Below are 14,490 nucleotides of genomic sequence, written 5' to 3' on the forward strand. Positions count from 1 at the left end.
CTTTAGGCGGCACCTTTAAGCTGCCACTTTACAAAGGGAACAGTGTACTCTGGAGAGAGGCCGTAAAAGAATCAAGTTTGGGGGGGGGGTGGGGGGGGGATGATTGTTCGGATGGTCTGTTGAGGCTGGGAATTTTATTTGTACTTATTGTTTTTTGCTTTATTTTGAAAAACGCCTTATGGGTTTTGCCACACAAATGAGGGAACGGTGAAGGGTTCAAATGCATCTTTGGCCCCTCCGGACACCCGCAGCTGAAGCTGCCTTGGGTACCAGATGGACAAAGCGGAGCCTTTTGACGAGTCCGATCAGCGATCAATGGTTAGAGCCAGTCACACTCCGGTCAAGCATGTCACTTGTTTTACTTCCTTCCTTCCTTTTTTTTTTCTCTTTAGTCTTCGAGGTCCTCCTCTACCAGCTGCTCAGACATGACAATCTATTCTTTCATTCAACTTTCCCACCTATTTGTCACCACAACTGACATCTCTGCTTTCCTTCAGGCAGATATCAATTGAAGTCATGTGCCAAAATCAATTATCTAAAAACAAAAATACTTATGGAAGTCAATATAAAAAAAAAGGTTTTACAGTTTTGTATATTTTTTTAGGGATACATCACCATCTGTACTGACTGATCTCAGTCATTTTTAACTCATCGTTATCTATTCAATAAGTAAACACGTCGATATTAGTATCAAATCTTTTTTCAAATTCAAATTTGAAATATTTGTTGTTCCTCTTACAGCAACAATAATGAGTTCAGGTGTACAAAGTTTATCTTTAGTCACTGAAATGTTTCAGTTCAAGTCAAAGGAAGCACACAAAGTTTCATTAAACTATTTACTAAAACATGTGTTAGTTTGATTCATTCAGCCTAATATTACATCTATTAAGTTACCATGATAAACCAACTCAAATAAATTAAGTTTGACAAATCTAATTAACAACTCAATTTTTTGTTAAGTTGGAGCGCCATTCTATTTTTTCTGCGCACACAGATGGGTGTTTCTCTTATGTCAGCCAAGCTAACAATGCTAACTGGCTAATGCGAGGTGGTGAAGCCGTAAATAAGCGATTGGAAATTGGCCAGAAAATTCCCATCGTCGTTCTTTAAAAACCGTTCCCACATATGATTTGTGGTCTGAAGCAGATATTTGAGTTGTACCTTCTGTTTGGAGCCTTCTTTCAAGGTGATCCAGTCCTCTCCGTTGGAGCTGACATCTACTTTGTAGGACTTGACAAAGTATATCTTGTGAGTCTCCTGGGAAATGGCACCCTGTGTCCCGATGGCAGAGATGAAGCGCAAAAAGCCGAGGTCCACCTGCAGAGGGGATGGAGACACAATTATAAGTTTGGGTATTTACAACATAGGTAACATGCAACGCTCTGCTCAAATCAGGAGCAATCTTTTAAGAGAGGCTTATAATCCACAGTTGGTATTAATAAAACACAAGCAAGTAGGGGAAGGTAAAACGAGAGAATCACCTCTGGCCACAGTCTCATCAACTTCCAGCAGGAATTTAATAAACAGCAATGAAACGATAGGCGCATTAATGAAAAAGACACGGGATGACAACTTAATTTCCTGAGATGGGAGACAAGAGGCTGCTGGATGGGAGTAGAAAAACGTCTGGAATCACATTATCAAAATCGGCCAGGAGGAAAGAAGGATACAGAGTGAATATAAAACACTGTGCATTTAAAATGCGCAGGAGGGGGAGGGATGGTGCATTTACAGACTGCGGTACCTTACCGGACAGTTGATACATTTTCACATAGAAAAAGCCACATGCAGTGGGGTCAGATGGGACCATGACTCTATAGCTATGCCGTGTTTTTTGTTTGATTTATGCGTACGTGGATTTTGTTCATTTGAGCTTGTTTATTTCCAAAGATCCGCACACCGAGCCTGTTCACAAGGGTGACCACAGCTGCCAGGAAAGAATGAGCGCAGACACCACTTTAAGTTCTGCTGGCATCTGTTTATGTGGCAGCAACGGGATTCAAATTGGCTTCTGATTATGTAAATGATGCTGTCTATCACGAGTGGGACTAGAGGTCTGAATAATACCTCAGCTGAGAAACAAACAGTGCTCTTAAAAGTGAACTTCTTATTATTTCATCATGCTGCGCACTGGATCTTAAATGTATTTTATGTGATAAACCAAAAGAAAGTAGAGCATGATTGTGAAGTAAATGGTGTTGTTTTTATAATATTAGTATTTTTTTGGGTTATTATTTTGGGTAAAATGATCTGAGAAGTATACTGAATGGGTTTTGAGAAGACATCTTGAAAGTAGCGCTTTCTGAAAAAGATGAGATTGAATGAGAATGAGATGAGAGTTTGATTATGTGTTTGTTTATTCTGCAGTAACCCGCAATGCAATGCTTATCTGGCCACGGAAAGGCGCTTGGTTCAAGGTTGCGGCATACACTTGGTATTTAGTTGGTTATGTTAAATTGACCAAAAATTCAGGCCTAAAAACCTGACTAAAAGAGGACTTGTAAACTGATGTTAACAGTTGTTCTGCATCTGGTTTAAGCTTGATGAAGAACGAGCAAAACAAGCCTTGAACAAATGAGCAAATGTGTTTATATGTACAAAGAAAACCCACATAGACTTGGAGCTGTAATTGCAGGTTTTGATGAAAACCACACTTTTGTAAAACAAAAAATTTAAAGGGGCAGTATTATATAAAATCTTCTTTTTTTTTACATTTACAACTTATAATGTTATTCCCTTATCAAAAACATGGAGTGTTGCCATGATTCTTCCACAGATGTTCGAGAAATCCTTTAATCTCCATGGCAACCATTCAGCTGTGCAAAATACCTGGTTGGACCTAGCTCTGCCTTCGAGACGCAGACTCTCCAATTAGAAATCACCTATAAGAGCTACTTATTAGTGAAACGCAGGTAAAAAGTTTGTTAAAGCGTTAATAGAGGAGCCATGCTGCCTTCCTGAAGGCAGAGTTTCAGAATGTGCAGGAGTTACTTAAAGAGACAGAGGCCCAATGTCAAGGGGTCAAATTACAACGCCTATTTGATAGTTGGTAAATATGGTATTTTCATAACAACTGAAGGTAACACAGTTATTTGATTGTGTTTTCAAATGGCACAATGTGCCTGGAAAACATATAATGCTGCCTGTTTAAAACCGTGTATCATTTCCTTCCACCGCACATTAACGTTTCATTAGTTGATTGAATAAAATCCCAATAAAAGTACATTGAAATGTGTGGTCGTAGTGTGACAAAATGTGAACAGGTTCACAGAGTACAGACAGCTTTTACAGGCTACTACACCCAACGCAACTCAACCCCCAACAAAGACGCACAAAAAAAAAAAAAAAGTTTGAGCGAAGCTGAGAAACTTTCAAAGAATCCCAACCCCTCTGAGGAAAAAGCAGCGCAACTAGTTTTAACAAGCGTTAGCAGCACCTCTGACAGGCTGAGCTGACATTAATGAGGAGTAATGGTGTTGCGTGCCGGCGCCACTGTAACGCAGGAGCGGTGCAGGAAGCCAGGGTGTCGGAGGAGACGGGTTTCCAAGATCACGGCGAGAGACGAGAGAGGCCCTTTGATGTTGACGTGAGACGGGAACGGGCCCTGATGGATGGAGACCGGCGGATTACTGAATCGACTCAGAGGAGATCTCCTGTGTTTGCACCTGAGGAAGGGAGACAGCTTCCAAAATCCTCGGCGCGAGAAGCGTATAGCAAACAGACACGGATTGTGCGAGCATACTTTGGGTAATTAAAGCCAGGGTTATCTGCCGCCATGCATCTTAACAGGGATCCAACATGTTAAAGTCATAAAGTCAAGAGTCAGCTCCAAGGCCCCCCCACACCCCTGTCTGCCAGGCCCATATACAGCAATCCACCGCACTTAATGATTCCAAGCTAAGAGAGCTGGAAAGGAACACAGGCCCTGCCACAGAACGCTGGTCACTCCGGCCCCCTTTAGGTTTCTTCCAGCGGTAAAAAGACATAAACAGATGGGAGCAATAAATGAGATTCCACCGTACCCGTTCTCTCTGTCTCATTCCAACGATTTGGATGGATGGAGCCGAACACACACACACACACACACAGGTTCACACAAAAAAATCAGTCATATACAGACAGAATACTGTTGTTCCTGTCAATTGGCTTAGGGGACTTTCACAGTTAAACCCCACTTTTTTTTTTTTTTGGATCCACAAATAGAAGTAAAATCAAATCCTGTCGGCCTGAAACGGTTTAATGACGCAGGGGCTGAATTCTTCTCTGTGGGGTAAATGGCTGTTTGTGGCAGAGCTTGATGGAAAAAGCAGTGGATGGCAGCGAGGTTTGGACCGCGGGTTCAGCAGTGAAAGGTCTCCATTATCTACATCCAGATAGCTCTCCTGACTTATTTTCTGTTTGGACCGAGGGGCAAAAGCACAATGAGCCAGCTTATGCAAAGCTTTGGGCTTAAATAAATGATAATTTAAGAAAAATGTTTTAAAAAACTAAGTGGAACAGCAGAACAGAGGCTTGGAATACCTTCTGTGAAACTGAGTCATTAGGAAGAGACTGAAATGAGTGGGTAGTAATTGGGAACACTTGGTGCTTGCATTTCAAGCCATTTACTTTTCAACAAATTACTTAATTAAGGAGCGCTGTCCTAATACGCGACTTCAGTCAATCCCCCCCATCATTTGGTTTTTACATCTGTATTTATATGATTAACACTTCGTTTTAGGCATTCTGCCATGCACCAGCACAAAGTAAGACATTAGACTTTCATGAAACAGTTGTGTCAAAGTGTTACAAACATAAACTCCTGTTTCAGTCGCTCCTGGATGGTCAGGAACCTCATTGACGATTCTGATTGATTGATAATAGTCAATCAAAATGGGGAGGAATCAGATCCCCGACTCCTACGTCTTTCTCTGCCGGCCTTTCTCACTGAAGCTTTAAAAAGGAGCGGCAAAAGCCAGTGAGGTGGATCAGCAGTCTTGTCATCGAGAACTTCTTACTGTGAAATGTCGTCTACTGTGCGGATGAGCTTCTCTGTGATGTGATGACAGTCATGCATAACATCAGCAGTGTCTTCAGTGTCTTCTTGAGACACTTCTTTGAAAATACTTCCATGAAATGAGTTACGGCAACATTTATTTTCCCTTTGGGATAAAGTATTTTTGAATAGAATTGAACAGAATACATAAATGTATGTTGGACATTTCCCATCCCAGTCGGTTAAGGTCATTACTGGCACATTAGTAGTCTGGTAAAAACCAGACACTTGTTCTATGCTTTGCTTGCCCAATCTCTAACGTTTGTCAGTAAAATTTGTAATGCACCACTTTGACGCTTACCATAAATTGCCTGTGCTCTAAACAACCATCCTATGGAGAGAGAAGTGCCAATTCGAACAAGGCAGTTGTTAATGCCAATTTAATATTTAGCTCCACTGCTATTGCTAAAACTACAGGCAGACTACAATTTTAAAACAGTGCAAAAAAATGATGTCATCGTTCACAACTTCTTCTGTTAGCTGATTGGCCCAATACAAATTCCACTGGAGTCAGACTAGCTCGACGACATGCACCTGCTGCTTTCCACTGACCATATAATTGCGCAAATTATATTTACAAAAATAAATTCACTAAGTGGAAACACGGCAATTTCAAGAAAAAATAAATAAACCGGTCAGTGGGAGAAAGCCCAGAATGAGCTGTGAAGAGAAATTAGAATCAAACGCAATTGCACAGGAAGGCAATGGCCAGGCTAGCAATGTCAGTCCCTTCCTGGTTTTGTTCCACTGGCATTTAAGGAGCTACCCATGACTGAATTCCAATGATCTTGTTCTGATTGAGCACAATTCACCACAACCCATCAAATGTGAGTAAACAGCTATCAACCCAGTGTGTTTCTGCCTCAAATCCATTGACCAGCTGGTTGGACAGACATCTCACTGCTTCATCACTCCCTGGAGAAGCCAGAAAGCCAGCTAATCCTTACATATGATGACAGATGCGAAGCTGGAACTACCTTTCTTGGCAGCTCAGAGACACAGCAGTAAGATTGACTTGCCTCTCCGTGCCGCCCTTTGTCCTTTCAGAAAACACCAGGGGACAATGAAATGGGGTCTCAGTCGCAGCTTAAAGTGTTTTGTAAAAAGATCAGTGGCTCTTGAAACTGTTTAGATGCTGGGCTGGCAAGTAATTGGGTGATGTATCTGTCTATCGCTGTCCAACTTGAACAAAACTTAACCTATGATATCAGTTTTCCAGTGACGTCCGACAACAACATGGCTCTCAAAATCTGACACATGTCTTGTACAATTCAACTAAATAACAAATAACTCCAGTCAAAGGAGAAAACATATATAAAGTAGGTGTGCACAACCTTACACTAACACCTTGTGGAAGCAACTTTTGATATGTTTTCACATTTCAGCAGTATTCTTTGACAGGAGTCCATAAGCATTCCACATTTTGAGAATAATAGCCTGGTTTGTCTTGCTGAAGTTCTCCACGTCCAAAGACTGGGGACTTTTCTTATTCACAGCACTAAGCATCTAAGCAAACATATTTCCTGTGTAGACCGTTCCAACAATTGACATTTGCTCTGAAAAATGGACTATTGTCCCATATAGAACACAATCAATCCTTTTAGCAAGTTTCTGTAGCTTTTCCAGTTTTGGTATTGGTCTCCTGGAAAGTTATCTGGCTCGTTGCCACTGCATCATGGTATTTAAATACTGCTCAAGAACTTTTTGCACCCTTCTCTTTACTGATACCTTTGCACAATGAGATCATTTCAGTCCTTTCTAATCTGTCTGCAGACTTGTTTGTTTTTCAGTTAAGTTGTGCTCACTAAAGCCTCGCTTGTGGTGCAACACAAGTTGGTGCGGTTTGGTACTTTATTTTATTGTCAGACATATCCAACTGAACAGGCGGAGTTGAACCCAAATGCCTAACGTTGCGTCAGACTAGCTCGACGACATGCACCTGCTGCTTTCCACTGACCTTATAATTGAGCAAATTATATTTACAAAAATACATTCACTAAACATATTTCAAGAATTCAAGAAAAAAATAAATAAACCGGTTTTCTAATAAAAAAAACAAAACATTGGGCTAGGAGGAGTCTCTTTTTCCGCATCAGACAAGTCATGTGATCAACAACCGGATGTTACTACTGGCGGAAATGACAAACAAGACGACATGAAGTGTTAGGAGGATCATGACAGAATGGTTTTTAACAACTTATCGCATGAACAATCTTACTTAGTGTTTCTTATTTAATAGAATCACTGCAATCTGCAAATCTATCTACACATTTTTGTAAGCATTTGTAATGGAGACGCAGTTAGTGATGTTTCTTTGTCCTCCAGTCAATGGACTGTGGTGTGTGGCGCCAGTAGCTCTGCCCTAATCATGCCGTACCATTGTCTTATGAGCCTACAACTTCACTAAGCGCGTCCAGGAATGCTGCGTTACGGGTCGGTTGTATGGGGCCGCTGTTGTTATGGGAACAGACAAAAGAGCGAACCGAACCGCACCACTCCATGCTTTACTGCTCAGGGGAAAAGGGAAATAAATGTCACATTTTTATATGGCTCAATTTTTTTCTTTCTTATCCTAGTCATTAACATTTTAACAGGAGTTTGTAGATTTCAGAATGTTAAAGTTAAGAGAGGATGGGTTCTTTTACTGTCTGAGGAATGTTTAATGGTACTGAAACTTGCCAAAAAAGTCATTCCTTGCAAATTTGTGAATGTCTTGGGCACCAAATTTGAAATTTCTTGCAATGTGAGTCAAGAAAAAAAATAAAAAAGGCTTATAGAGGTAAGCTGTCACAGGATGCAATGTGGAGAATGAGATGAAACAAAGCATGGTGGAAGGGAACAGGAAAGCGGAGATAGCGGAATGCAGAGGGGAAACTCGGGGAGGGGAAGTTTTGCCACCGACGGCGAAGCCTTGCAAGATGTGAAGGACAGAAGCATGGGGTCTCCAGCAAAGAAGTGCACAGACTAGATCAATTCCACAGACAGGGGAGGATAACAGGGCCCAGGTAATGAGCAAAGCATGATTTATTAATGGCTGCTTGTTAGAAACAGAGGGAACGCTGGCGAGGTTGCGCTAACAGACTGAGGTTTCTCAGGTCAGGGAGGAAGGCAGGCTGTCAGGGTGCTTAGAAGTGGAACAAAATCTTCCATAAACCGCAGAGGCCTCTGTAAAAACAAACAGGCCCAGATAATGATTACAACTGGGACTCCTTTTAACCCAACGCCAAGAACAGCACTTACTGACCTATAAATATAAACCAATAACATTTAGAAATTGTACGAAAACCCAGTGAGGATCTTGGGGTAAATAAATCCTCCTCAGATATAAACCTATTTGTCATCGAGAACTGAAAGGCTGAATCGTGTTTGATGGCTGATGTAATCACTCGGAGGGAGACATGAATTATGACTCCTGATCTACCATCGCTGCAGTCTGAGACTCTGCTGACTCAACAGAACCAAGCATCTATCTCCTCCACGTTTAACATTTGGTTATATTTCCAGATAAGTGCTTGGACTCGAGCCCGTCTAAACAAATGACACCACACATTCTGGGCATGCAGGAGCACAGAGGTTCGGCGAGGACCACACAGTCTGACTCATAAAAAAATGAGAGCCAGGGTAAAGAAATCAGCCCAATCTTTTCAGGCAGCTCAATATCAGAGCCAGACTACAGCGCGTAATTGTCCTCCAGGAACTTTCTTTCTGCTTCAACATTGTCTAAAATATACACTGGCATATTAGGGCCTTTGTAGATGGAAAATAAAAAATAAATAAAAAAGGGAGTAAATTTCCACCACAAAACTCAGAAGTTTTGAGAATAGTCTAAGAAATTTTCTAGAAAAAACAAGGACATTTCTGTGTTTGAAAGGTTGAAAAATTGCTAGAAAAAAAGTTGAAAATTTTAAACTTTTCAAGACCAGAAAAGTTCCTAAAGTCAAACTTTAACTTTTGAAACAAAAGAAAAATTCCTTATTTTTTATAGAAAATTGCTGAAACTAATCTTAAAATTTCTGAGTTGTTTGCAGCAAAATTTATGAAATGTATCTCCCATTTTCTGGGAATTTTCTCACAATTTTCTTCATTTTTCAAACTCGGAAAGTTTTGTTGTTTTTTCAATGCATTTTTTGAAATCAATCTCAAAATTTCTCTGCTTTTTTCCTCACCATTTTTTTGACTTTTTAAACTCCAAAATGTCCTTGTTTTTTCTAAAAAAAATTAAAAAAAAGTCTCAAAGATTTTTGGCCATAAACTTGCCCTGTCTTTTTTTTCTTGTATCTATAATGTCCCCAATAACTTGTTGTAAAAATAAGTATTTATGAGCCCATTTTTGTGTTTATTTTCACCCTTTTGCTGAGTCAAAAATAATAACTCGTGTCCCGACAGCCGCTGTGTGCAGTCTCCAGTGGCTTTACACACGCTGATGAGACCAAAAAGGCAAAAAGAGAATCAAGTCATGCTCAGACTTGCAACACTGTTAGACCTGTCAGTAGGTCTTGCATGCGCAAATTAACTCTCAGCATTTAAACGGAGGTAAACACATTGAGCATGAGCGCAGGAAAGTAAATGATAGGAATAACAGAGATACATGGTATTTAAGTATTTATGCGTGTTTGTATAGATATAGTTTAGTTCGAGATAATTTTCCAATTACACCCTTAAAGGCAAAGTGTAATCACTGGGTCGAGGTATTACTCAGGGTATTGTCACAGAGTTTGAACTATATGACTCAAAGTTGCATGACAGACTAAAGCCTCGTCAGGGTGGCTGAGAAAAACAACAACATGGTGAGAGGTTCGAGGCAGAGCTTCAGAAAAGGCCTCTGAACACTATCTGTCCCTGCCTGATCGGCTTATAATTGAGTTGGATGCAGTAAACAGTTCTCTGCAAGATGAAATAAATGCAATTCTTTAAATCCATTTCTCTACTTCCCCAACCGAGGGGGGCTTCCGATTACTGCATTTTGTGTTTTGTGTGTCTGTGACTGCGTGCGTGTGTGTGTGTGTGTGTGTGTGTGTGTGTGTGTGTGCGCGCGCGTGTGTGCGTGTGTGTGCGTGTGTGTGTGTGTGTGTGTGGGCTTCTGCCTATTGAATAACCGAGGCCTTTACGGAATGAGTTTATTCATCTTCCCTTACCAAGAACGACAAAAAAAAAAAAAAAAATAGAGTGAAAATGGGAAAGAACAGAGTGCTCCTCTGTGTGTTCTGAATTCAAAGAGCAGCAGCTGGCAGGCCTCAATCCACCAGGAAACCTCTGGAAATGTTTTATGGATTCCCAATGATGGCGCTGTTAGTCACCAAGTGTATGCAGAGACTCAAATCACCTGTTTCCTCTTTTCCTCCGTATGCTAATGATAAAACGGATGACTGGCTATGAGTTGGGGGTATGCACGACAACTGGCTGAAGTGATGTGCTTTCCTCACCAGAGGCGGGATGCTAAGACGGCCTGTCCCAATTCGCTCACTAATTTCCCCAGTGTGGCTGAAGAGACGCTTTAAGGGTCTTATGTAATTCTTTACATCAGCATCTGTGTGTGGTTTGGACCTCACAGGCAACCATATTCGCACTATATTCGTCTCAGTTAAACTGCAGCGATTCCCTCAGAGGTACACATGTTTTGCTACAGCCCCACAGGGGGCACTAATGCACTGGTTTGTGAACTCTCTACTCATAAAAGAAGAAACCAACTGAAAAAGAAAATATTGCTTTCTCACTCTGTAATTTATGCCTTTTTGCTCATCTCTCTACAATGCGCTTCATAAAAAAAAAAAAAAAAACACACATTATTGCTGTTTTTCTTCCTCTGCTCCTGGAATTATATTGCTGTTTTCTGTAAGTGCCGTGTATTTGGCGCCACCCTTTGACTGGGGATGTTATTAGCACCGCAGTCAAGACAATCACAAATCTCTACACTACACATGGAAGTTCCCTAAGATTCCTGGAGGACCCTGGTGGGGAAGCACAGATGACAACATTTATGTCCCACAGGCATGATGCCTAAGCAAAAAGTAGAGTGAAATGGAGGTTGGGGATGGGGGGCATAATTTTGCCTAAGGCTCCAATTCCTGAAAGTGTAATTAATCCTTCTTTCTTGAAAATGATATTACTTAGATGCTGTAGGACCTATGAGCTTCGCTGCCGACATTCCATTTATCACATTATTCACCTGACAGAATTACAGTTTATTTTTAGCTCCCCACACCTCTTTGCTGGCATTTAATTATGCATGTCTTCTCATGCACCGACGATCTGTTATGGTGACAAAAAGGGATGCATAGTTCAGATGACAGTGATAATAAGGTAAAAAGTTTTCAGTTTTTCTCTTTTCAGCTGTGAAGAGGTGCCTGATTAAAGGGGCAGTGTTATATAAAATCAACCTTTTTGAGCTTTGCACCACGATATAATGTTTTTCCCTGATTAAAAGAAGACCTGGAGTGTTGCTTTGATTCTTTCAAGCATGTTTGAGAAATCCTTAATCTCCTATGGTAACCATTCAGCTGCACAAAACGACTGGTGGGACCAAGCTCCGCCTTCAAGGATGAAGCTCCTCCTCGGTTGCAGTTTCCAAGCTTCTGCCGCACAGAGCAGCCTCCCTCAGCTCCTTCAGACTAGCCAGCAGCAATTAGCAAACACCGGGTGGAACTGCACATCTACTCAGCTAATTATACAAGCTACTTCATATTGCAATGCTGTTAAAAACATTAAGGAGTTAATAGGGGAGCGATGTTTTGATGACTTCCTGTTGGAAGAGTTTCTGGAAGAGCAAGAGTTTTTAAAAAGACAGAGGCCCAATTTCATAGCGCTAAATTACAAAGTCACAGTTCTTTTAAGTAATATTTGATATATATGCATATATATATATCAAATATATAGTAATAATATATAGTAATATTTGACATATATATCAATTACTTAAAAAATGCTTAAAAATACTTAAAAATGCTTTATATATACAGCATTTTATATATACTGACAGAGTGCTGTATATGTACAGCACTTTTATAGCAACTTAAGGTACTCAAGGATTGTGCTATAAAACAGCATTATGTGCCTGGAAAACACATAAAACTGCCCCTTTAAAGATTTCAGCTTGTCTCAGTCAAAGACAGGGCAAGGAAGGAGTCTGACTTTGAGGTTTCTTGACTTGTGAATCATCTTTGAAATTAAACTTAAGGGGCATTCCTGAGCCTCCCTCCTCCACACACACATACAACACACTCATGTGACTCACGCTTTGAGTCAGGATTATGAAACAACAGGCATTGATAGGGACGGAAAACACAGCGACCTGAAGGTATGTCATGTCTGGATTCTTTCCCAGGATGCCCAGCTGCACATGATCGTTTGGTGATGACTACCGACTAAAAGGGCTTTAGGCTCCCCCACACCCCATCGTCCTCTGTAAGGCAGACACTGAAAATGGCACTGATTGTGGCTGAGCTAAGTTTATTTTTTTGTCTCTAGGTACTTATGCAGCACTCATTTCATTACGTCATGCGACCACTCATGTTTCGATTACCGGCCGACTGCGGGTCTCTATCCTCTCATTGATTTTCCCATTGAGAGCGAGGGGCCCAGAAGCGGCGCGGCAAAGACAGCAGCCATTGTTTCCACTCGGATGGCATGATGATGATCTCACTGGCAGCTGCATGCCAGCCTCATGCTCTTTTGCTAGACTTCATCAAGTGAGAAGTTGCTGTTAATTACCGGTCCGTACTCGGAGCACTCAAAGCACTCGGAGAACTCGTCACTCGACAGGTTGGTAAGACATCGGAACGAGGTGCCGATTTAAAGAGGGAGACAATGCAATGGGACGGAGCTCTTCCTCGCCGATTTGAAGTAATTGGAAACCGCATTAAGATGGAAAGAAAACAGGATGAGCTGGCTTAGCGTCGGATGTTGGCCTCGGCGTGAGGACTAGAGTGGCGTTTTTGGTCAGGAAGTGTGTCATTAAAGGTTTCTTAGCCAGTCAACCAGAGATGTTTGGTTTATAGATTTGAGGAAACACAGTCAAGACAATCTGGCGTACCCCTCCCACCTTCCAAAGGTCCAAGGTTTAAGACTGACATGTTTCATGAGGGATTGACTTTACCTTGGGGGGTCATCACAAACGGATAAGATAAGGGAACATTTTGTGACAACAAACAACGATATGTTTCTTTGCTTTTTGTGCTTTTATCTGTCAGGAAGTAAAGATAAGAGTCTCTCGCAAGACATGAGCTGGGTTGTCTTTGTATGATTAAACCTTTCAAGTAATCACTGACAGACAGACAGACAGACCACTTGTAAATATATAAATACAGTTGCAGACAGAAGAAGCTAGTGAAGCAAAATCACCATTATGGGATAAGATATACAGGCTTTCAGGTATTGACACTTGGGCTCTCTCCAAAACAGTCTAAATTATTGATGCAGTGAGCATGTGCGATCAATGGCATCTGCCTGACGGAGGCTCAGCCTCGCAGTTTGTCTTATTGGCTCGTTCTCATTGCTCTTGCGGCTCTCGGTACCCATCACATCTCGCTCCTCCCACCCCCGTCCCATCAAACACATTTGACAAACTCATTCTGCACAATGTCAGCGATTCCTTCAAAAAAAGTTCCAGAGGAACCCTTACGTCAGTCTGTAAACATTTCGTTCTTTCCCTTACGGAGACAAATGTGTTGCACAGATGCAGGTGTTTCCATGCCAGTCAAGCGAGTCCGTAGACGAGGAGACAGCTCATTGACTCGTCTGAAGGTATAATTTTGTGTATTTTTCCCCTGAAACCTCCGGCGGAGAACTCCTACTGCTTAAACTATTGAGCGTCAGACAAAGGCAGTTAATATGCGCGATGAAGCTGGAAAATTCAAGTTTATAAGAAAAAAAAGCAAAGGAATGGGAGCGGATGATGAAATATAGAAGAGGGATATCCAGAGTCAATCGGAGAAATTGTAGCAAGAGCGGTGCTGAATTGTGTCACAAGACAGATCGTCAAGAGAAAGAAAAAGCTGCTTCCGTTCTTTCTTTCTCTCCTCAAGCCATGATTCTCCTTTAAAAAGGACATCTGTCCATCTGTGTGTTCACCAACGGGGGCTGATTAATGACCTGGCTAACCCAGCACTCAATACTCAACCACACTACACCAATCTAATTAGCCAACGAAGACCGCCCATGAGTGTAGCATCTTGTCCTCCTCCTCTCTGTGCATCAGAATGAGGCAGCATTAAAATGGATGGACAGAGTGAAGGAAAAGGCCTTGGACTCAAAGGCTGCCCATCATGAATAATAAAACCGTCTGGCCGAGACGGGAGTCAGAGAATGATCATGAAATATAAAATGAATTGATTGCTATGCATCTGACTGCGCACCGAGATGATTTGTACATGCCGGGAGGGCGCCCCGGCTTGTTGCAACGCCGCTGACATGCTTAATGAAAGAGAAATGAGAATTTCTACTCTTCTAATACCACCTGT

General features: G+C 41.5%; 1 protein-coding gene across 1 annotated transcript in view; it reads right to left on the reverse strand.

The window, feature by feature from the left end:
- nrp1a (neuropilin 1a) overlaps nucleotides 1-14,490 on the reverse strand; it is a 154,415-nt gene that overhangs the window by 19,508 nt on the left and 120,417 nt on the right. The window contains exon 9 of the mRNA XM_017301757.1: nucleotides 1,162-1,317. Within this exon, the coding sequence (XP_017157246.1) occupies nucleotides 1,162-1,317 (156 nt within the window). The remainder of the gene's footprint in view (nucleotides 1-1,161; nucleotides 1,318-14,490) is intronic.

Source organism: Poecilia reticulata, linkage group LG20 (genome assembly GCF_000633615.1).
Source record: "Poecilia reticulata strain Guanapo linkage group LG20, Guppy_female_1.0+MT, whole genome shotgun sequence".
NCBI lineage: Eukaryota > Metazoa > Chordata > Actinopteri > Cyprinodontiformes > Poeciliidae > Poecilia > Poecilia reticulata.